General features: G+C 39.1%; 6 protein-coding genes and 1 non-coding gene across 8 annotated transcripts; 5 read left to right on the top strand and 2 right to left on the bottom strand.

The window, feature by feature from the left end:
• Nucleotides 1–12: 12 nt before the first annotated feature.
• On the bottom strand, nucleotides 13–3771 carry LOC117615472 (beta-glucuronosyltransferase GlcAT14A). The gene is made up of 4 exons (XM_034344556.1): nucleotides 2804–3771; nucleotides 1223–1298; nucleotides 1001–1116; nucleotides 13–902 (listed from the first exon to the last, which is right to left on the bottom strand). The coding sequence occupies exons 1-4, from the start codon at nucleotides 3285–3287 to the stop codon at nucleotides 388–390; spliced, it is 1191 nt and encodes a 396-aa protein (XP_034200447.1). The 5' UTR covers nucleotides 3288–3771; the 3' UTR covers nucleotides 13–387.
• A 1126-nt stretch (nucleotides 3772–4897) lies between these two features.
• On the bottom strand, nucleotides 4898–7702 carry LOC117615582 (ELL-associated factor 2). Its single transcript, XM_034344684.1, has 4 exons — nucleotides 7353–7702; nucleotides 6917–7272; nucleotides 6693–6735; nucleotides 4898–5626 (listed from the first exon to the last, which is right to left on the bottom strand). The coding sequence occupies exons 1-4, from the start codon at nucleotides 7468–7470 to the stop codon at nucleotides 5184–5186; spliced, it is 960 nt and encodes a 319-aa protein (XP_034200575.1). The 5' UTR covers nucleotides 7471–7702; the 3' UTR covers nucleotides 4898–5183.
• A 210-nt stretch (nucleotides 7703–7912) lies between these two features.
• Nucleotides 7913–12855, top strand: LOC117631213 (ABC transporter G family member 7). The gene is made up of 12 exons (XM_034364245.1): nucleotides 7913–8266; nucleotides 8377–8567; nucleotides 8672–8822; nucleotides 8995–9127; nucleotides 9237–9438; nucleotides 9538–9814; nucleotides 10192–10323; nucleotides 10640–10860; nucleotides 11412–11624; nucleotides 11734–11818; nucleotides 12219–12525; nucleotides 12597–12855. The coding sequence occupies exons 1-12, from the start codon at nucleotides 7994–7996 to the stop codon at nucleotides 12605–12607; spliced, it is 2196 nt and encodes a 731-aa protein (XP_034220136.1). The 5' UTR covers nucleotides 7913–7993; the 3' UTR covers nucleotides 12608–12855.
• An 851-nt stretch (nucleotides 12856–13706) lies between these two features.
• Nucleotides 13707–14183, top strand: LOC117617580. Its single transcript, XM_034347017.1, has one exon. The coding sequence runs from the start codon at nucleotides 13707–13709 to the stop codon at nucleotides 14181–14183; it is 477 nt and encodes a 158-aa protein (XP_034202908.1).
• A 1379-nt stretch (nucleotides 14184–15562) lies between these two features.
• On the top strand, nucleotides 15563–16311 carry LOC117613925. The gene has a single exon (XM_034342541.1). The coding sequence runs from the start codon at nucleotides 15617–15619 to the stop codon at nucleotides 16085–16087; it is 471 nt and encodes a 156-aa protein (XP_034198432.1). The 5' UTR covers nucleotides 15563–15616; the 3' UTR covers nucleotides 16088–16311.
• Nucleotides 16312–19740: 3429 nt separating this feature from the next.
• On the top strand, nucleotides 19741–19823 carry TRNAL-UAA. Its single transcript has one exon. It is a non-coding gene; the product is annotated as a tRNA-Leu (tRNA).
• Nucleotides 19824–20107: 284 nt separating this feature from the next.
• Nucleotides 20108–22386, top strand: LOC117615594 (protein PIN-LIKES 2). 2 transcript variants are annotated; one of them, XM_034344697.1, is made up of 3 exons: nucleotides 20108–20277; nucleotides 20598–21699; nucleotides 21803–21934. In XM_034344697.1, the coding sequence occupies exons 2-3, from the start codon at nucleotides 20631–20633 to the stop codon at nucleotides 21814–21816; spliced, it is 1083 nt and encodes a 360-aa protein (XP_034200588.1). In that variant the 5' UTR covers nucleotides 20108–20277; nucleotides 20598–20630; the 3' UTR covers nucleotides 21817–21934. The 2 variants fall into 2 exon arrangements, with proteins under 2 accessions (XP_034200588.1, XP_034200587.1); XM_034344696.1 differs by having other exon boundaries at nucleotides 20598–22386.
• Nucleotides 22387–22864: the final 478 nt, after the last annotated feature.

The raw sequence follows: 22864 nt of genomic DNA, 5'->3' as shown, positions 1-22864 counted from the left end.
AGAGACCTTCACTGTGAAAAAGATACAAGACGTTAGAATTTAAAGAATGAATTTTGGATCCAACATTCAAACAGTTCTTAATTTAATCGGAAGAAGAACATACAACAGCATGCAGTGGCAGCACAAAAGAGGGAGACCCTCTTACTATGCCACAGTCTAGCCCAATATACCTCAAGCGAACTCACTATGTTTCTCCCTTCTACTCTGCCCCCGTTATAAACAATAGTCAAGCATGAGACTGGAGGAACCCCAAAAAAGTGCGCTTCAGGGGGCCAAAAGAATGTATCTCTGCTGTTGGCAGTCTTCCAAACTAATCATCAAGTTTAGATCACAGGAAACCGCACCAAGTATCTGAACTGAAGATCCTTTTTTTCAATTCACACATCTTCATTGGCATTGATTTGATTGCGCAGTCCAGTCATCAAGAAGGTTAGTAATCGACTCTTCAAATTTCTTCGCTTGGGGCCCCGGCTTCAAGATATTTGCATCACCCCATTGAGAGCATGGATCCATCCACCAGCTTTTCCAGCCTGAGCACCATGCCCCTGGGGCAGCTCGACTTCGCCCACGCTTGAGGATCTTTTCATCAACCACGTCCAGCACAGGGTCATCTTTCTGGAATTGTCGGGCAAAAGCAGCTCCACCTTGAACCATTTGATCATAATCCGAGATATTGAGGAAGTGGGGTTCCATTTTGGGGGGAGTATCCCAGATCATGTATCTTAAATCACTGTTCACAGTAGTGTTCTTAAACTCTGGTGAATTGCATATAACAGAATGAAAATATCCTTCCTGGGACAACATCACATTCGTAAAGTACATGAGCATGGTCCGGGGAAGGTTATCCCAACCAAGAATGCAAAATTCCAGAAAGGATCTGCTCAGGATGACCCATGGGGAACCTGCAAATGAAGAGAGAATTGTTTCTAATTAGCAGTTCCACATGTGGGAAGCATACCCATAACGGTAATCCTTATATAAGAAGTGTGTAAAAATTTGCCTGTGAATATTTTAAAAGCATCAGGAGTTTTCCGCTTCTCTGTAGCATGGAAAATTTGGCTCCTCCGGGCTAGGTATAACCCTGGATCAACTACAATTGGCTGGACCCTATGCAACCTACATAAAATAAAAATAAAAATAAAAATAAATATATGGGTTCAAGTTCAATTAGACATATGTGCCAGAGCACTACAGCTAAAATTAGCAAAAAGGGTTTGCCTACTCTTTCCATCCAAGGTCACTGGTGTGATCAATGAAATTGAGATCTCTTCTAACAGAGGAGAACACATGAGACAGGTCTGAAAGTACAAAACAGAAGCACAAATAAATAAGTTGGCACAAATTATCAAGGAAAACAGCAGAATGTAATTAGACTACATAGATATTTTAGAAGAATCACAAAAAGAATTGAAACAAACGCCTGAGACATTTTAGAGCATTTCACCCTTACCTTAAAGAGAAATAAATAAAGCTATAACAGTAACGACAAATAGAATCAAGGAAAAAAGTGTGGCGGGTTACCAAAGTCAATGACTACATAACAAAAAAAGGGGCCATGAGATCCTCAATAAGCCTTGGGATAGAAGAACTTGCACCAAACAAGGCAAATTGATTGATCACAAAGAAGAAGAAAAGAAAAGAAAAAAGGCAAATAGATCATCACATCCAAGGATGAAATACGTGAATTATTGTCTCCCTTGGACAGATAAGCTTCAAAGAATTGCCATAGGCCCATCACTTGCATTTGGATCAACAAAAAACTTCTGTACGTTGGGATATTCCAGTACTCAAAATTTATATATACACCAAGAAGGCATAAAAGCGGGAACCAAATTGGTCGCCTGAATCAGAGTTAAAATTCAGGTAAGTACAAAAGCTGCTTTTGAACGGGTGACAGACAAATAAAACATCCCAAGTGAAATTGACTAGATTTTAATGAAAATACTAATCCCAGCAGCTAAATATCTTCCTCTATCCTGATAAGTTTCTGCCAATTTTTTTCTTAGGGATTTGGTTCCTGGGTAATTGCATATACGGACAAGCACTTAGAATCCCTTGGCCTATACAATCCAAAGCCTATATTGAACGCTAGGACTGTCAGAACCAAATCCAGCAACAAGAGTTATGTGTTATCCCATGCTAGAGGGTTGTGCCCCTTGCCACATGTAACAAGGGAGGATTCAGGGGAACCATCCAACTCTTAAAAGAATTTGATTCAAAAGTCAACTCCAGACCAAAATTACTAAAGCAATTAAGTTCAGCATAAGGAGCTGACATGACAACATTAAGTTCACTAGAACTGGAGTTACCAGGTCAGAGAAACAGCAGCCTAGGCCAATCTCATTTCACAAAACTTAACTACCCACACATAAAGTTCTTCTACAAATGTCACAACACATTCCCCATTGCACACAAAGATTAATTTCATTTGCTCCTATACATGAATCGGTGAGGACATTTAGAGAAGGGTAATTAGAGGTAGGACTTCTCTTTATGGGAGATCTGTGGCTCCAAACTGGTCTATGCCAGCCTCGCTCTTGTATATAAATGGTTCTTGTATATAAATACTTTAAACTAATAATGAAGGAATGAAACGCACATAAATGCTTCCTTAGATACACACTTACACTAACTCAAAGAGCCAGAATCTTTCAGTCAATTCAGACAAAATTCAATAAAATAAACGAAATCAAAACTCTTTTAGACCATATTTAATTTCCCAAACAGGTAAATAAATTAGCTTTGGCAAGGAGGGAAAACGAAATCCCAATAAAATAAAAAGAAATTGAAAAAATTGGCATACCGTCCTGAGTGATAAGTGGGTAATCCATAGCACTCAAAGTGACGAACCAATCCCATCCACTGTCAACCTTCAATAAAATCGCCGCAGCGCGCAACGTGGTGGCAATATTCGAAGAGCCCATGTAGGTGATTCGATCAGGCTTGCCCACCACATCCACATTCCCAAATGCTCGAATTGCTGGCACCGCCTTGATGGCCGAGGCAAGGCGGCGCCGCTCATCTTCAGATTCATCAGCCGAGAGATGCAACAAGTAGCGATTTCTCGGATGATAGACGGCGAGCAATAGCCGGAGGATCCGACCCCTATCGCCCCGGCCGCCCCATATGTAGTAAGCGAAAGCGGGCGGGTAGTGAGAGCCGTGCTGGACAATTGAAGGGAAGGGTTTGGGTGAGCTGAAGGCAGAGATGGAAGAGAGCAAGAGGAGGAGGAGAGAGAGGAATGTAGCCGAGAAGAGCGTTAGGAGCCATTTCTTCTCAGCTCCCATAATGGGTCGGTTTTGTTGGTTCTTCAGCTGCTTGTTGTTGGTGGAGTTGGGGCATATGCGTTGCTGAGTCAAATCAATGAAATTGGGGATGTGGGTATAGTGAAGTTTAGGTTTTCAGACCGGTTTAGGTAATGGGTCAGTGAGGATCTTGGTCTTTGTAGGTTTGAAGCTAAAGGGTGGTTGTTTTTTGAATGGCAAAGCAAATGAGCATGTGGGCGTTTAAAGATTGAGCCACAGAAGTAACTGTTTTCGTTATATGTTAGATCAAAAACTGTCAAATTTTGGCTCTCTCTCTCTCTCTCTCTAATAAATGCTTTCTCTGGCTCTGTAACAGTGCTAGGGTTAGGGTTTTCAGGTTAAGAATTGTTGTGATGAAGAAGAAAATGGAGTTCATCGATTTTCACTGTGGGAGTTTGATTTCTTTGATCTCATAATGATAAAAGTGTAAGTTACACACACACACACACACACTTTTAATTTAATTTAATTTTCTGGTGTGTTTAAAAACTTTCAAATAAATAAGAAAACCTCAACGCTCGTAAATACGCGTGAACACACGTTCCATCTTCTCTGTTTCTTCTTCCTGGGGATTTGATTTGGCCCGTGTTTTGGGCGATTGGATTAGGGCGCTAACGTTCTTTTGCTCTCGGGCTAGGAGAAAATATACGACAAGCAATTGCGTCCACCACTATCTGGGACTTGCTTGGGTTTGCCTTTTCGTTCATGGCATTTGCTAATTCCACTAACGAAAGCTGCTGCAAATAGCAAATTTTGTGGGTGGAAATGGAGATCTGCATCCCATTAATACAGGTGTCAATTGTGACGTCTGTGATGATGTAATGGCATTGGGTTTTTCAAGCCTTGGTAGATTCAAGATTGGTAGGCTTACGATGACCAAAGGGATAACTGTATTTATAAGCAATAATTAGGTGCACGTAATTATTGTTTATATATTAAATGACTGCTTGCTAGTCTCTTAATCTGATATATAATTAAGGAATGTCACGAGCCATGCCCCATATTCCATACCATAAGTATTATTATTAGTATATTATATGAATCTCAAGTTTAAGATGCCGACAGCCGACATCATGTGCCTACCCCAGCAAACCATTTGGCTATTGATTTGTTTAGCATCACAAAGGTAGCAACTAGCAAAACTTGGTTCTTTTTAGGCTAAAAGTCACTTTTGATCCTTGTAGTTTGACACTTCAACTACTTTTGACCATATAGTTTCAATTCCGTCAATTTTGACCATGTAGTTTCGTATTTGTAGCAATTCAAGGACAAGTTAGTATTCTTTTCAATTTCTTTGACGGTGCAAGGAGTAATTTCGTCAACTCAAAATCCTTGAGCACAAAAACTCGCAACTCCCCTAATTTCATATTAGAACTTGAAATTAGTCATTTGGTTTAGGATTCTTCAAAAATTGGAATTAGTGGTTGAATTTCAAACCCTAATATGAAATGAGGCGAATTTCAAATAAGCTTTTATACTCAAGGGTTTTGGATTGACGAAATTGGCCCTCGTTAAAGAAATTAACAAGAATACTAACATGTCATTGAGTTGCTACAAATACAAAACTACAATGACAAAATTGACAGAATTTAAACTACAGGGTCAAAAATGGTCGAAGTGCCAAACTACAAAGACCAAAAGTGACTTTTGGCCTTCTTTTTATTGTCAAAATTTTCAAGTGAAACGTTGTGACGCAAAAAGGGCAAGCTTATAACAAATTTAAGTGGCATCAAGCACGATCGTACAAAATAATAGGATGTATAAATAACAGGGTGTATATATTATCTTCTTTTCTTCTTCATGCCTCGGTTTACCACCGTAAACATCCGCTGGACTGTCTTGGACAACCTACGTGGAAGATCAAGGTTGCTCGATTTCTCAGATGGAGTTGACTGAATCATCATCACTGCCTTCATTATCGCTGCTGCTGCTGCTGCTACCACTGCCACTTCCACTGCTGCTGCTCCCACTTCCACTGCTACTACCGGAAGTAGAAGTCTGCTTTTCCCTCCCCTCTGCGTTCACCTGGGCTCGAAGGGCTTCTGCGGCATTTGGCCCCTTATCAACTTCATCACCACTATCATCCACATCAGCAATCTCATTATCACTTTCATTTTGATTTCGCATACTGATATCAAACCCAGCATTAGCTCCATCTTCCGCGGCATTCCCGTTTTCAGGCGATACACTGCCAAAAAGTTCTTCAATATCTATATCTTGATGTTCCTCGACCTCCTCATTCTTAGGGTCTGGCGAGGCAGCAGAGACATTCAGTTGATCAGATGAGTAATCAACCACACCTTTATTGGCACTTTTTGCACCTGTTTGTATAACAAATAAAGCATTAGGATATATGATAACCGGTCAAGCATAGAGGAATAAAGCATTAGTATTTGGACAAGACAGTGCATAGAGGAATAAAGCCATCTGCAAGATGGAAATCTTATCCTTAATTGTTTCCAATAGACTTCAAAAAGTCGAGAGGAAGGTCAAGTTAGTACAACAAAGTAGCAAGGTAGACAAGTGGCCACTGGTCCTTACATGAACATGAATCCCGCTACTCAACTGCTTCCTAGAGTCCACAACAAACTACCTAATTAATACTTCTGAAGTCATTCATGATTTTGATAAATAACTAGGCCCATGAACAGCTCTTGCAAGTTCTTAACATTTAGATGGGGGTTGCCATGGTACAAATTTAGTAATCACATACTAAGTAACAGATAAGATAGACCATTGGGGTCCCATTGAATTTGAATTGGGTTCAATTGTCACAAACATGTAGCGTACGGTATTGCAACTGGGTGATGAAGCAGGCACCATGGTCTATAAGATGCAAACGACAGATCATTTCCAAAAAAAAAAATTGACAGGAAGGTACGCCCAGAATCAGGCAAAATGGACTCCTTATCCACTAGGAAAGAATTAATTCAGTCGCGGAAAAAGACAGTTCAACAATAACTTCAAAATGTGGTTTCAATTTGACTAAGGATCACACACTTGCACTTTAAACCACTTCACAGTTAAACTGACACTTTCAAATGGTTTCAGAGCTTATGCATTCAAAATCTTCCAAGTCAGTTTCATTATACAAAAATGATAGAATTCGGTTTTGTCGGAGCAAATTCAGTACAATAGCAAATCTTGATCAATATATCATCAGAGAATGTAATTACCCCAAGATACACCATACTGTTCTCACTACACTAGCACATAGAGCTTCATGCAGTGCATTGCAACTAAAAAACAAGCAATGTCTACTAATGAATCCAATTCGACTCCGATCCTCTTAAGAGATCAAGAAAACAGAAACTTTGAGAAGCAAAAGATTCAATGCATATGCTTACTTCAAAAACAACAACCAAACAAAGAAGCATATAAACAAACCTGGATTCCCAGGTATTCCAACATCTATTCGTTCCACCTCAACCTGTATTCACACAAGGCAAAAGCTTTAAACATCATGAGGAAAGAGAAAAGAAACCAGAGTTTTAAATTTCGGTTGCTTTAAATAGATTTAAGTTGTTTAATAGCTTTACATTGCAGAACTGAATTAAAACTCCCCAAGGACCAATATTGAATCATCATAATTTCCATTAAAAGAAACTCACCTGCACAGCAGGGAATGCAGTTCTACCAGGATGATGTATTGGCTTGGGGGCCTTGCTGACCGGAGACAGCTGCGGCTCCACGGCGGACCCCGATTGAGCGGCACCAGCCGCCGATTCCCCGGGCTGACGATCATGCCGGAGCTGCTTCACGGCCCGGTGAAGCCTCTCCAACCGAAACGTCTGGCCGTCGAAGAACAATACGGCGTCGTTGTCCTTGTAGTCCTCGCTGCTCCCCTTGAAGGTCACATTCGGTTTCCCCAATTGGTTGTTCTGAAATTCCACCGTAACCCTATTTTCCTTCGTTTTCTTGAGCGTCCCCGGCTTCGTCTTGTCAATCGACGCCGGTTTAAATTCGTCTGCAATCAATTTCAAAATCGAAAAGAAAATTAGGGAGATTTTCTATGCAACCAAACAGGACGTTAGGGATGAAACTTACATCGCAGAGTGCAGTACTTGTTGGATGAGTCGTCTTTGAAGGAAGGGCCAAGGGTTAGGTTGTACCAGAGATCGGGCTGAGGACCGGTCTTGGGCTCTTCCTTGGAGTTATTCGCCATGGTTTCGAGAATGTTCAGGAGGCTCAAGCGAAGACGGAACGATGCAGGTGGGGTCCACGCCTTGCTAGCATGGCAAGATGATCTGAGCGTATAAAGCTTTTAGCTCAGAGGAACCAAAGCGGTCAGGCGAAGGAGAAGACGGATGACGACATGGTCTCAACGACAGCGGGATGTCTTTACTGAGAGGACTGATAAATCTGTTTCGATTCGCACCAACCCGATTCGGATGGGTTTGGATCGGATTTAAGAGAGCGATCCCGGGCCTTTTATAGGCCAGTAGTCAAAAAAAGCCCATTTGACCTGTTGGGCTATGTTGGGCCGCCTATACGAGAGCTCAATCCCTCTTATCCTCAAAAGGGACACGTGTCGCTCATGCGGAACTTACTCTCTTAAAACGGCGTCGCTACATTCTTACTCCGAATTATCTCTTTACTGTAAGCTACTAGCTAGCTCAGAGCTCAGCAGTCAGGCCTCAAGCTCTCCGCCTGTGGCAAAAGAAAAGAAGTTAGTGGTTATCGCGGAAATGGTTCAATTAGGCGGGAAAAAAGTTGGCCAGATGGTGTTGGGCTTCGGAGGCAGCGGCGTGGGCCGGGCTCTAGCTGCCGTGGCTGCAGCGCTTCTGCTCCGTCTCTTATCCGGCCCAGGCCCAGCGCTCTCGCCGGAAACCGAGGCCGGCGACGATGATAATGACGCGACAGACGACAAAGGCGAAACTCCGATTTCCGGGAAATTGGTTCCGGTTACAATCCAGTGGCGCAACATCAACTGCTCTCTCTCTGACAAGTCCTCAACATCAGTAAGTTTTCATTTGTTCAATTTTCAAACGAAATTTCTCGTAACGTACGTTTGGTTGCAGAGAAAATTTTCAGGATCAAATGTTTAATTAAATTAATTTTGAATGCTTAGATACGGTTTCTGCTTAAGAACGTTAGCGGGGAAGCGAAACCAGGGAGACTGTTGGCAATTATGGGGCCGTCAGGGTCAGGAAAGACGACGCTGCTAAATGTACTTGCGGGTCAGCTAACTGCGTCACCTCGCTTACATTTATCAGGTCTATTGGAGGTCAATGGAAATTCTAGTCCTAACAAAGCCTATAAGTAAGCTTTTCGTTTATGTTTCAGAGCTTATTCTATGGTTCATTTAGAATTTCTTCTTATTCGATGGTTCTCATTTGTTTAATTTTTTCTTTTGGGGGGTTAAGGTTTGCTTATGTGAGACAGGAGGACCTGTTTTTCTCGCAGCTGACGGTGCGAGAGACGTTGTCTCTTGCTGCCGAGCTGCAGCTTCCGGAGATATCTTCCGCAGAAGCGAGACTCGAGTATGTGAACAGTCTGTTGTTCAAATTGGGATTGGTAAGATTGGCTAATGGCATTGATGAAGTTCAGTGTTGTTTCATCTACTGAGTTGGTAATTGATAATTTGTGAAGATGTCATACTTTTGGAAAATGATAGGATTGTGATTATGAGCTTATTTAGTTCGTTTTTAATTTTGGGGTTGCTGCTTTGTTTTCTTTGCTACAAAAGGTCAGTTGTGCTGATACGAATGTTGGTGATGCGAAAGTCCGAGGAGTTAGTGGGGGTGAAAAGAAACGCTTGTCTCTGGCATGCGAGCTGATTGCAAGCCCCTCTGTTATATTTGCTGACGAACCCACTACTGGTAAGCAATCCCCTGCATCTAATATGTACTGGTGGATGACTATTGTAGCAGGCATTTGTTTTTTTCTAACACCTTCTGTTTATCTAATATATACTTGTGATTCTTCTAGGGCTTGATGCTTTCCAGGCAGAGAAAGTAATGGAAACCCTTCGACAGCTTGCACAGGATGGACATACTGTAATTTGCTCCATACATCAGCCTAGAGGATCTGTGTATAGTAAATTTGATGACATCGTGTTGCTAACAGAGGGTGCACTTGTCTATGCTGGTCCTGCACATGATGAACCACTTGCATACTTTTCTAAATTCGGGTCCGTGACCATAACTTGTACCAAATGACGTCTCTACTTGTGCGAAGCTGCAGCTGTCAAGTTGTGAAATTATTGACTAATCAATGATTTATTCAACAGGTACCATTGCCCAGCTCATGAGAACCCTGCTGAGTTTTTAGCTGATCTTATTTCTATCGACTACAGTTCTGCCGAAAGTGTTTACTCTTCTCAGAAAAGAGTAGATGCTCTTGTTGAGTCATTTTCACAACAATCATCACTAGTTCTGTATGCAACTCCGATTACAAGAAGGGAAGTCTTTAACAACAGAACAAAGTTCAGCAAGAAAAGTAGAGTTCAGAAGAAGGGAGGTTGGTGGATGCAATTCCGGTTGCTCCTAAGGCGTGCATGGATGCAGGTAAGTTCTTTTACTTGCGAACTTAGTCTCATTAAAATGGAATGAAGGATAACTTATGCCTTATGTTCATGTGCATATTGATCTGACGAAAACAAGATTAGCTCAGTTTGAAAAATTGTGCAAGACATGAATTTCAATGGTGAAAATATATTAATTCATTTTGATTGAAAGATTGCTTTAGCTGCTTCCTTTTCCCATGTCATACAAAGCTTTATAACAATATAACTATCAACATAACTTCTTAAGTAACATCTGAGTAGTCAACAGTGAGGGTGATATGCGTGTATTTAGGTGGGTTTGGATGATCAATTGGATTGTTTTATGAATATTAACTCCAGTTAATTCTATCTGATCAACATCTCTGAACAAATGACTAGGCTTCCCGTGACGGATCAACAAATAAAGTTCGGGCAAGAATGTCAATTGCATCAGCTATAATATTTGGATCGGTTTTTTGGAGAATGGGAAGATCTCAGACATCGATACAAGACAGAATGGGATTGCTTCAGGTGTGAAAATACTTCTTTTTAAAGGAATTTGATTTTAGAGGTCTTTGCTTATTATATTTTTCTATCAATTTTGTGATTTGGAAAACCAAGCTCTAAGCATTCTGGTATGGTTATTAAGTTCCTGATCAACTCCCATAGAGATACTCCTCATTTCATGCAATGACAATGCTTTCTACAAATTTGATTATTATGACCTTTATGTGCAAAAGAAAGACAGTTTTTCAATAAGTTGAATATCAAAACATAATTATTGAATACTAGTCTCTAATATAAGTTTTTAAGTTTCTTGGTCCTATTTATGGATATTTCCTCTCAGGTTGCTGCGATAAACACAGCAATGGCTGCTCTCACAAAGACAGTGGGTGTGTTCCCGAAGGAGCGTGCAATAGTAAATAGAGAGCATGCAAAAGGGTCTTATACATTAGGACCCTATCTTCTTTCTAAGTTGTTGGCTGAGATTCCTGTTGGAGCAGCGTTTCCATTAATGTTTGGCGCCATTTTGTACCCCATGGCTCGTCTTCATCCTGCTTTATCCAGGTTTTTGAAGTCATTGTTAAGAATGTTTAACATGAGTTGATATTCTGAAACCTCCTAATTTTGTTGAAGCAATTGGAGAAAGTGAATTGTGTAAATAGCTGTATGAGATGCACTAACAGATCTGGTAACCACATAATCACACTTGTCAGCTCAATATATATGGGAGCTGCATAACTCCCTATAAAAGAGGCAATAATTTCCTCAATAGACCTGTGCAAACTAATATATGTCTATATATCGGATTTTAGACTGGACACTATGAATAAGCAGAGTGGTTTTTCTTTGCAAAAATCCAGACATATACGAGGGATGCAGGGAAAATACAAAAACCTTTAAAAAGAATCATCTGTCTCTAGCACTCTTCCTTTTAGTAAAGATCAGTATATGGGGAGTGGGAAAGGTGAAGATGGAATTGACTATTGTCTGTTTATACTTGTATAGCTGGTTCATTTCTTCGTTATATCATTTTGCAAACCTTATCATTTTTAACTCTTCACAAAGTGGGCTGGTTCAGATCACAAGGTTTACTTGCAATTTTTTTGGTCTTTCAGATTCGGGAAGTTTTGTGGTATTGTGACAGTGGAATCTTTTGCTGCATCTGCTATGGGTCTTACTGTTGGTGCTATGGTTCCAACCACTGAAGCAGCTATGGCAGTCGGACCCTCACTTATGACAGTTTTTATTGTATTTGGAGGCTATTATGTCAATGCAGAGAATACACCAATTATCTTTCGTTGGATTCCTCATATTTCTCTAATTAGATGGTAAGATCAAAGGTTACTTGCCAGTAAGAAACAAACATTTTGTTGATACTATACAATTAAGTATTGTTTTCGTTACCTTACGAATGTATATTGCCTTGTACACTTTCAGGGCTTTTCAAGGTCTTTGCATCAATGAGTTTAGGGGTCTTCAATTTGATCATCAGCATTCTTACGATATTCAAAATGGAGAACAGGTGGGTACAAGGAAACTTTCAAGAAACGGAATCAAAATAAATACTTCCTCTAACCATATCTAGCTCTAGGTGTCGGTATTTGGTGGTCAGTGTCATATCTAGTATGAATGTTGTTATACTACTCATTGCATGTTTCTAAAATAGAGGTAGAAACGATCCACTCAATTTTGTATATGATTTTCAATTTACCATTCCTTTCGTCCCTCCTAAGAGATTGTTTCTTAATTTATTCATTTCTAAACCTTCTACTTAAAAGAAACTAATTACAAGAACCAATTCTGGAAGAACCTATGAAATGGCCAAACAAGATACATGCATTTGACTCATGAGGTGGACAATTTTGTCCTCGAGTAAGTTTTATATCTAATACCTTCTACTCTGTTTCTTTCTTTTTCTGCAGGCACTTGAACGCATCTCCTTTGGGGGAAGTCACATTAGGGATACAATGATTGCTCAAAGTAGAATACTGTTGTTTTTGTATTGCACCACTTACCTTCTCCTTCAGAAAAACAAACCGAAATACCAGCAGCTGGAGGCCGCACCTCTTGACGAAATCCAACCAGCGGTGCAGCTCGAGCCTTTAAATACTGAACAAGATGAACAAAACCAGCCAAAGGAACCACCTGTAACACTCAATCAAGTTGAATTAAACCAGCCACTTGAATCATCTTCCCCAATTGACCAAGCCCCCGAGTTTGTCCTAGAAGGTTTGTAATTAATTGGGCATTAGTAGTGTTGTTATCACATGTGCCACTATTTATTGATTTGTTTCATACAGGTGCTAAGTAAAGGAGATATGTTAAGCAATAAAGAAGCCTCGTGCTGACCAAATGAGCCATTTCTATGCGACATGACTTAAAAGTCTCATGTAGAATATACGTTTAATGGGTGTTATGCTCTACCAGAGCGAAGATGATTTTCTTATATGGTTGGTCATGGTAAACAGGTCGATCCAGTTTGCAAAGACTGCGCGAAGTTTATTCTCATATAAACACTTTGAATACTAATATAGTAGTATGTTCATATTTACAGTTCTACTTTGAGTATACATTGCTAATATAATTTGAAATCATAAATTCTTTTTACAAAAATTTATTGTAAACTATTCTAATATACGAGAAGGATCGAACTCGGGTACAAAGAGGTGAGCATATTGTTACAAGTCCGCATTTAAATTCAGAATTGAGTTCGATGTAAATACATCATATAGTATGTGATATATGAAGGAATGGGGCCCAAAAAATGGTTACCCGTTTTTATAATTTGTTATATTATTGTTGTGTTCTTTTTTCCGATTGTAGAAGAAGAGCACATCAACGCAACCTAAAACGCGTAGGACAATTTTGTAATACTGTCACGTTTGCATCCATCTATCTCACTTTATGTAGCTGATAAGATTTGCTGAGAAGATGTCTTTCTAGAGGTACCAAAATACCCTCATAAGATATGATAAATATGAAAATGAGTTGGGCTGCTTCAAATTCAAACTATGCCTGAACTGAATGCGTCCAAAGAAAAGAGGAGAAACAATACCTGAATGATCAAACGGCTGTTGCTCACGCGGAAAAACAACTGTTTCCCCAGATTTACGAAATCTAATTAACAATAAGATTTGCCGCCTCATCAGAGATGACTTCAAAAGGATGAAACTTCTTTTTGGGGTTCACTGTCCTGGCAGCTACGTGCCAAACTCTTTTTAGTTCTAGGAATCTTAACTCAAAAAAGTCACGCGCCAAAATGCCACATCTCATTCCTACGCGGTCTCTCTTCCAATTGGACACACAACCCCACCCCTATATATATATGTACCATGTACGTACCTTGTTCGCAAACAAAAACAACACAACATCCTTAATCCCACATTTGAAGGCTTGCAAGCTTATAATTAATGTCTAGCACAGTGCTAATCTCTTCTCTTCACTCAGCTCTGCCACCACCACCACCGCCATGTTCCAATTCCGGCATTCATCGACCGCACCTGAAGACAGGGTTATTTGAGATGCAGAGGAGGAGGAGGAGGAGGCATCCTTTGAAGATTTTCGCATCGTGCGGTCGTGATAACTACGATGGTAAACTTGTTGACGAAGACATGATTGTTCTTCGAATGCGAATTCACGACATGAAGATGGCTGCGGAGATGCAAGATGATGATCATAAAGCCCCAGCAAATTGGATGCAATGGGAAAAGCGATATTTTGATAATTACAATTCGGACATCTTTGAAGCCGTGGGGTTATTGCAAACCCATTTGATGAACACAAGGCCTTGCGTGGCTCTGGGAATGCTTGCTCTCATTACACTCAGCGTCCCAATTTCTACGGCTGCTTTGTTGGACATTTTCAAGGGGATCTTATTAGCTCATTAGCTTGTGTAATTATAGTGACAACTCTTGTATGTGTGACAAATTTTATCAATTCACACGCAATATAAACAATTTTTAATTTAATTATTATTTTTTTGGTCGAAAATTTAATTATTATTTGTTACATTTTGATCTTTGGTCATTTAATTTGTCTTCAACGTGTTTTTCCAACTTAAGATTAAGGAGGAGCTCCTCCTTAAAATTAATGGAGTTTTGACACTTGTCAAATTCTAGCAATATTGACAAAGTTTCAACAAAAAGCAAAAATGATATTAAAATAATTTGACACGTGTAAAAATCACATTGAATGTAAGAATGAACTTCTTCTCAATTTTAAGGAGCCAAGCTTTTTCCTTCTAAATGAGCAAGATTGGCTCCTTAAGATTAAGTAATGAAATCGAAAGCTTTCTCTCAATTATATATTATATATAATGGTTTTCTCTAATTAATCATTTAATTTATTTCGCAATATTGACTTCTTTCTCTGCCACCGGTGAAGAGAGGAGTGGAGGAGGTTGGGAGATATGGATAGTTAACTCTCAAGGTCAACCGGAAGACCACCGTTTTTATTCTTTTATAATTTGAAACTTAGTTAACTTATATAGCCTACATTATATACGATTTATAATTAGCATGAGTGTAATTATAGAGAAACTCGCATAATTTTCTAGAACATAGTTTGATTTTTGTAGCTGTTTCATACCAAAGAAATGATTAGCAGGAGTGTAATTATTGCTCCGGCCTTTGCGTCTTTCTTTTTCTAATCCTGTTCATGAGCAAGCAATCATCCGATTAAAGATTAAAAAATTAATATTATTATTTGGTATGCGAAATATAAAACTATAAAAACGCCGTCCAAGTCAATCCAATGACGCACACGCAGCTAGCTGCTCCTCCCAAGGTCCCAAGAACCTCCCCCAATACTTTACATTTACTCCCCCTTCCCTGTTTTTTATTGAGGAAGGAAGGGTTCTGTGAAACTGGCTGCATGTTATGCAAACGTAACGACTCGTTCCCTTCCAATCCAAACATTTTAATTCATGATAAACTATGATGGCTGGCTTGATTGAATCAGAGCCCTCCGAATCTCCCAAGTGTTGTGTTTTGTGACACAGACAGGGCCTAACCTTCTCCGAATCTCCCACATAATTTACGCGTTAAAAAGTGCAAGTGCCTCTTAAAATAATATAAAAAATATAAAAAACACGGTTTTAGCAGCCACAGTTTCTTTCCTTCTTTGCTATTAAGGCAAAGAGTGCCCCGTACGTACAATGCCTCTCCAGCACGTCACATGTCACATGCCCCCACCACCCTTCATTTTTCCTAATCTACAAAGTTTCTCAATTATTATTGTTAAGCCTATAAATACAAATGCCTAGCACCACCAAATACCACATTAAACTCAATATTTCCAAATCCAATATAGCTAATTAGCAATGGCATCAACTTCACTCCTTTCTTCTTCTTCTTCTTCTTCTTCCATTGTCTCGTTTAACCCATTTTCAGGCATAGATCGACATCAAAAGCGAGCTGCACGGTCTGCTACAAGGGTATTTGCGTCAAGCAGAAAAGAAGCGGATCATGAGCGGTACCGGCAAAACTTCTATAGGAGCAGGCTGGTGGATGAGAACATGATTGTTCTGAGGAAAAGGGTTCATGAGATGAAGATGGTGGAGAGGAACTACGAGCCTCCCTCTGATTGGCTCGACTGGGAGAAGCGCTATTACACCACCTACGATTCTTTTATATGCCAACTCATGGGTCTCTTGCAGTCTCAGTTGATGAACACCAGACCGAGCTTCGCTTTGGCAACCATGGCTTTGATCATCTTGAGCCTGCCCACCTCAACACTTTTGCTTTTCTTCCATTTACTTGATCTCACAAAGGGGATCCTAACTCTTAACTAGCTTCCATAATTATATCCATGCGTAGAATTAATTATGTATTGCCTTTTTTCGAGTTGTTTTCTTCTTGAGCGCTCCTCCTGTATATACATATATATATATATATATTCTTGAAACAGTGTGTCCATCCTTTAGCATCCAAGTTCGAATCAATCACCTTACAAAGATGTTTACCTCTATAAAACAAACTAATGTATGACACGTTAAAATGTGAATTCGCTAGGATATCAAAGAATCACTCTCATCTCAACGCGTTGAGTTTTGCTCCACACAACCCACTTCAGTTTTAGAGTTGCCCATTATAAAGTCATTAACAGTTGGAAAGTGCCCGTTACAGTTGAGCTATATTGGACCCTCTAAGTTGGGCTTAGCTGGAATTAGCTTTGTTATCATTATCAACCGGACTTGGTCCATTATTCCTGTGGCCCACTCGTTTTTTATTTATTATTTTTTTAAAAAGGCACATTTTGCAAATGATTGGGGAATTAACTACTGTGGATGCTTACAAGATCGACGGCCACTGCAACTCCACAACCTTAACTTATTTGTATCTTTTATTTATATTCAAATATTTAAGAAATTCCCAAAGGGTGTACCTGTGTTTCGCAAAACTGCACCAGTCTTTATAATATTATTAATTGACATAATTAAAAGGAAAAATACTTCTTTTATTTAGAGAGAGAGAGAGAGAGAGAGAGAGAATCATATAAAAGAAAACTGAATTAACTAAATGCTTCCTAGACAAACCTAAGAATTGTATGATTGCCGGAGTATTCCTTTGCTTAGCATGTGTTCCAATGTTCAGTTAAATTAAGGAATCAATTTAGAGAGCAGATGATGCAGTTCCAATAATTATAACTAACCAAATTATCAATTGAAGGCACATGAGAAATAATTTGGGGTTGACTTAATAAGAAGTAATTAACTGGTAACAAATTATTATCATTTTCTTTCAATGAATGCTCCAGCTGGGAATTAGTGAGTCTGTTATCTGTAAGCAGCAGGCAGTTGCAGCTCCTGACGATCTCTCAAAAACATGGCCTTTTCTGCATGAAGATCGAGCTACTGGAAAGAGTACAGATAAATAATAATGAGTCAGCAAATCATTACCATGAATATGAAGAGAAAATAAGTACATATTACATGCAAGCTAAAGCTACATAGATATATAATTAATCAAATATTTGACAGAAAGAACATGAAATAAGGGTTTAAGGAGCTCCCTTCAGTCCAAGACGTGACAGCAATAACCAACCTATCGGCTCCTGCTTCGTTGGATCAGAAACACACCACACCACTGTTTTCAGCGCACTTAAAACTGTATGGCTTAGTTGATGAGTTCTTGAACCAACGAGTCAGCAGCTGAGTGTCGGCCTTCAAACTGCCTCGGACTGGACTGAAGAAGAGCTCCTTAATTCCATAATCGTTAACTAGCTCTCCATTTTTTGCTTTGCTGTTTTTTTTTTCTTCTCCCTTTTCCAATAGTCTATATATATAAGAGAAACATAAATAGATATCTTGGGCTTGAGCTTGAGCTAGCTAGCTGGCCCTTCACTGAAATGCAAAAATAGTTTTGCATGCATGCTAGCTAGTTTAATAATGAATGAGCAGCACCATGGATGGAAAAGAAAGAAAGAGAGAAATAGAGGGCATAGCCAAGAAAAGGGAAAGTACGAGGAAGGAAGAGAAGGTTGAGGGGTATATATAGAAATATTTAGGTGAAAACGCCAACATGCAGATCTAAATGCAGGCTGGTATGGAGATTTAGGGCAGGCATCACATTCATATCCTGTTTGAAAATTTTCAAGGCCCTTTCAACTCAAACAGACATCTCTCCTAATTTCGTACCATCTATGCTGCCCTAATATATATCTTATCAGACAGCTGGAGCCTGGATCACTCACCACAACATATTGTCTGACCAACTCTCACATATCTAATGGCTCTAAAGCTGCCACCCCCATATACACACATGTAAAACTCAGATTCAAATCCTACACAACACCACCGCCTATGTGTTGACGACATTTGAAATTTGACAAAATAAAATATATAAACTATAATGAATGTTTCCACACATTAATACAGTGTGTACATATAACTCTTTACAACTGTTGGACTATATGTAATTAGTGATTAATACGTTTCGAATAATATCATGTTAGTAGTAAAACGCATGTCGTCGTACTTTTGAAATCTTAACAGGATATTGTATCATTCATTCAAAAGCTTCTTATAATGAATTCTTAATTGTGTATGTTTAATTTTGAAAAGGGTTAATTGTTTTATTAGTCTCTAAATTTAGACTCATTTGTATTTGAGTCTCTCAAATTCCAAAATCATTTTCGTGGTCCTTCAACTTTAGTTTCGTTATGACAAATGGGCATGCCTTCAATTTTGTTAACTTTTCTGTTAAATGCAGGGGTAAAATGGTATTTTGGTATTAAATTGATCAAAATATGAATAAAAAATTAAAATTAAACTCTCTCTCTCTCTCTCTCTCTCTCTCTCTCTCTCTCTCTCTCCCGATTTGTACTCCCCTCAAACTTGATTTTTTTTTTTTGGGGTTGGTTTTTTATTTGATTATCTTTTATTGTTATTTTAAATATATGATTTTTCATTCTTTTTTTTTTTTTGTTTCAATATAAAAATACAATTTTACTCATGCATTTAACAAAAAAAGTTAACAAAATTAATGACATGACCATTTGTCTTGACGAAAGTGAAGTTAAAGGATCACGAAAAGGATTTTAAAAATTAAAAAACTCAAATGCAAATCGAATCTAAATTTATGGACAAATAAAAGGATTAACCCTTTTAAAAAAGACTCAAAGCTGATGATGAATGTGCCAACGTGGTAATAGTATATATGCCTTTTCGTACGTGCGTGTACTGTAGATGAATATGATTGATTTCCGTCAATTCCCTCTGGCATAATGACAACCGTTAAAAGAGAGGGTCTGCTAAAAAAGGCTGGTTCTCTTGTAACTAAAAATGAAAAGGAATAGCTGGTTCTCTCTCCAATCCCAACCAATCTAGTTCCCTTCCAACCATCTCATGCCCTAGGGTTCCTCCCCTACATGAACAGAGTTTGGTTACAGAAAGGGGTTTGGTTTTGGGTCGTAAACAGAGAATATTGGGAAACAGCAACTGTTACGCAAGATATGGAAGCTTTCCCAAAAATGACGGTGTACTCTTTGGCAGATTGGGGAAGCTTGTTCTGTGGAGTTGTTGATGTTTTGATGACTTGTAGTGTCTGCCAGTACTAGTACCATTCTCTCAGTCTCACTCACGCCCTCTTACTGTGCTCTTCTTTATCAAATTATTATACAACAAAACTAAGAATCAGGGAATCTCATTTCATATATATGAGATAATAACACTACGTCTTGTCTTTTCACCTCTTCCTTTTCTTACTTTTTATTCAGCCCTATTCTTTTCCATCCACCCTCACTTCTTTATCATAGACTTGACCCCAAAAATTAGGACTTCTTGTTACCAAAAAAAAATTAGGACTTGTTTATCATAGTGCTATTATAATACTATTTCTCAGGGTGGAGCTAGAATTGTAAGATTTGGTTTGGGAGCCGAAATATAAAATACAAGTTTGTTTCATACGTACTTATTGATACTCGAGTTGTAAAAAGACATCAACGGCTGGTTTGCCCGAGAGGTTAAGGGGGAAGACTTAAGATCTTCTGCACATAAGTGCGCATGGGTTCGAACCCCATAGCCAGCAATAATCCTGTTTCTTTTTTTCTCTTTTATTCTGAATTTTTTTTGTATATATTTTTTTCATTAGACCAAACGAACGATACAGCCCACAACAATAAGCCCAGAGGCTATGCCCAATTTGTGTAAACCCACCCGGAAGAAAAAATCTCAATTCCCAACCCACTCTTCCGTTGATGAGAACCAAAAGACTCAGAACCACATATGCCACCTGGCTAAAAAGAAACAAACAAAAAAACTAACTTCTCTTCCTCTTTGACTTCACAAGATAAAACACGACCCATTCCCATTGTTTCTTTTATTGTTCTGAAAAGGACCATACTCTTTGTCGAGTATTTGGCTTAAAATTGTTTGCTAAGGCATTGTACTGGCGAGTCTTTTTCCGGTAGCTTCAACAGTAAATTCCAATTCCTGGCCCGTGAAGCTTTTCTTTGTCTTTCTTCAATCCTCTATCTGTAATTGTAAGTCTCACTCTCTCCGAGCACTGAAATTTTGTTGATATTTTTGTTTAATTTCAGTACTGAATCGCCCACTTTTCTTCTTGGGTTAGTTAAGGTTTGTGAAAATCCTGCAAACCCATGTTAAATCCTCATAGAATTTTTGTTGGGTTTGTTATATTATGTTAAACCCTCGTTGTATCTCATTGTTTTCTTTGAAGTTGTGCTGAATCCATCTTGTGCGCTCGCAAATTTATCTAGTCCGGTTTTAGATATTTTTCTACGGGTACTATTTATGTTGAATGGTTGATTATTCATTTGAATTCTTGTTTGACTAATTGCAGAAAGAACTTCATCTTTGAGTAATTAAAGAAAAGATGTCTCGGTATCTTATGGAATTGTACCGAGATAATTTGGAGTATAGTGGGGATGTGATGAGTGCAATAGTACCTTTGATGAAACTTTTGTCACTCACGGTCATTGGACTGGTTCTTTCACACCCAAAATCTCAAATGATTCCAAGAGCTACTTTTAAGCTACTCAGCAAGCTTGTTTTTGCCTTGTTCTTGCCATGTCTAATCTTTACTGAACTAGGCGAATCCATTACACTCAAAAACTTTGTTCAGTGGTGGTTTATCCCAGTTAATGTGCTAGTGAGTACACTTATTGGTTGTTTGCTTGGGTACTTAGTGGTGATCATATGTCGTCCGCCCGCAGAGTTAAACAGATTTACCATTATCATGACTGCATTTGGGAATACTGGAAATCTCCCACTTGCCGTTGTTGGATCTGTCTGTCATACTCCGAAAAACCCATTTGGACCCCATTGTCACTCTAGAGGGGTGGCTTATGTTTCTTTCGCCCAGTGGGTTGCTGTAATTCTTGTTTATACCCTTGTTTACCACATGATGGAACCCCCATTGGAGTATTATGAGATTGTTGAAGAAGGGGTTGAGATTGACGAAACACAAACTAACGATATGAGTAGACCTCTACTTGTAGAAGCTGAATGGCCTGGTATTGAAGAAAAAGAAACTGAGCATTCCAAGACACCCTTTATTGCTAGAGTTTTCAAAAGCATCTCAAGTGTTTCGCAGAGCACTTTGCAGGATGCTGATCTCTCAGGAGAAGGTGGTGGAAACAGTCCCAGGTCGATTAGGTGTTTGGCTGAACCTAGGGTGGTCAGGAGGATGAGAATTGTTGCTGAACAAACTCCAATACGGCACATACTGCAACCCCCAACAATTGCTTCTCTATTTGCCATCGTTATTGGGACAGTGCCTCTGTTAAAGGCTTTTTTCTTCGGAGATGATGCTCCACTATCCTTCCTCACAGACAGCTTAGAGATTTTAGCTGGTGCAATGGTGCCTTCTGTAATGCTTATTCTTGGGGGTATGCTTGCAGAGGGGCCAAATGATTCTACTCTAGGGCTCCGAACTACTATTGGTATAACTGTGGCAAGGCTTTTATTGCTTCCTATGTTGGGAATTGGTATTGTGGCGTTGGCTGATAAGCTCAATTTTCTGGTTGATGGCGATGCAATGTACAGGTTTGTGCTTTTGATGCAGTACACGACACCAAGCGCAATTTTATTGGGAGCAATTGCGAGCTTGAGGGGTTATGCAGTAAGCGAGGCCTCGGCACTTCTCTTCTGGCAGCATGTGTTTGCCCTCTTCTCCCTTTCTTTGTATATTGTTATCTACTTTAAATTAGTAACATATGTCTGAGATTTGGCTTAAATCTGGGATTTGTTTTTTAAACAAACTACTCTGGAACTGGCGATGGAAGTGGATTGTGCTTTGTTCTTTCACTTTCTCAAAAGTCAGTGATGCTTAATCGTCAAAAGTTTCTTCTAGATTACATGAGTGGAGCTTCTTTAAACAAAAATCAGAGCTGTGAACAAGAAGATTAGCACCATAAGTTGCAGAACTCTGTGTTATCGGTGTAAGATCATCACAAAAAGCAGATGCATCCTTAATTGTCTATATGCTACAGCATAATAGTGTTTGGGTGGTGCAACCAGAATATATTCTACTTGACATAACTTTCTTTGAACGTCTTTCGTAGCAAGTTTAGTTTCTAAACATAGTTGTTTGAACTTTTCATTTATGATTGAAACCCATTATTATTTCATTCAGATATGTTCGTCTTTACATGGTAGGTATATTGGTAAGAAGCATCTCCACGGCGCCCTAAAAAAGATTGACCCATATTTGTGAAGATTATGTAGGATTTAGATGGCTTCACTTGCGAAGAACTTTCATGCCAAAAACAAATCTAACTCCTATCTTGGTGCACTTTGACTAGACCCAACTTTCTAACTGAGAATGGAACATTGAAGCAAAAGCCTTCATTTAAAGTCTAGGTTGAACCTTGACCATTGCTGAATTGCACATGAAGAACATGTTTTTGCATGGTCAATTCGAAATTTGTTACCAACTGTTACCTGAATAAAGGTGGAATATATCTTGTTTTGGAATGCATTCATAAGAAATGAAACATGGCCATTCAATTACAGACACAGATTGAGGAAAAACCTGATGCTCCTGTCGGTTTCTTCTTTTTCCACATAAATAACCAAAAAGAGAGGGAGAAAAAAAACCTAATGGCC

Source organism: Prunus dulcis, chromosome 1 (genome assembly GCF_902201215.1).
Source record: "Prunus dulcis chromosome 1, ALMONDv2, whole genome shotgun sequence".
Lineage (NCBI taxonomy): Eukaryota > Viridiplantae > Streptophyta > Magnoliopsida > Rosales > Rosaceae > Prunus > Prunus dulcis.
Note: the sequence above shows the minus strand (reverse complement) of the source record. Positions and strands in the feature narration are given on the sequence as shown.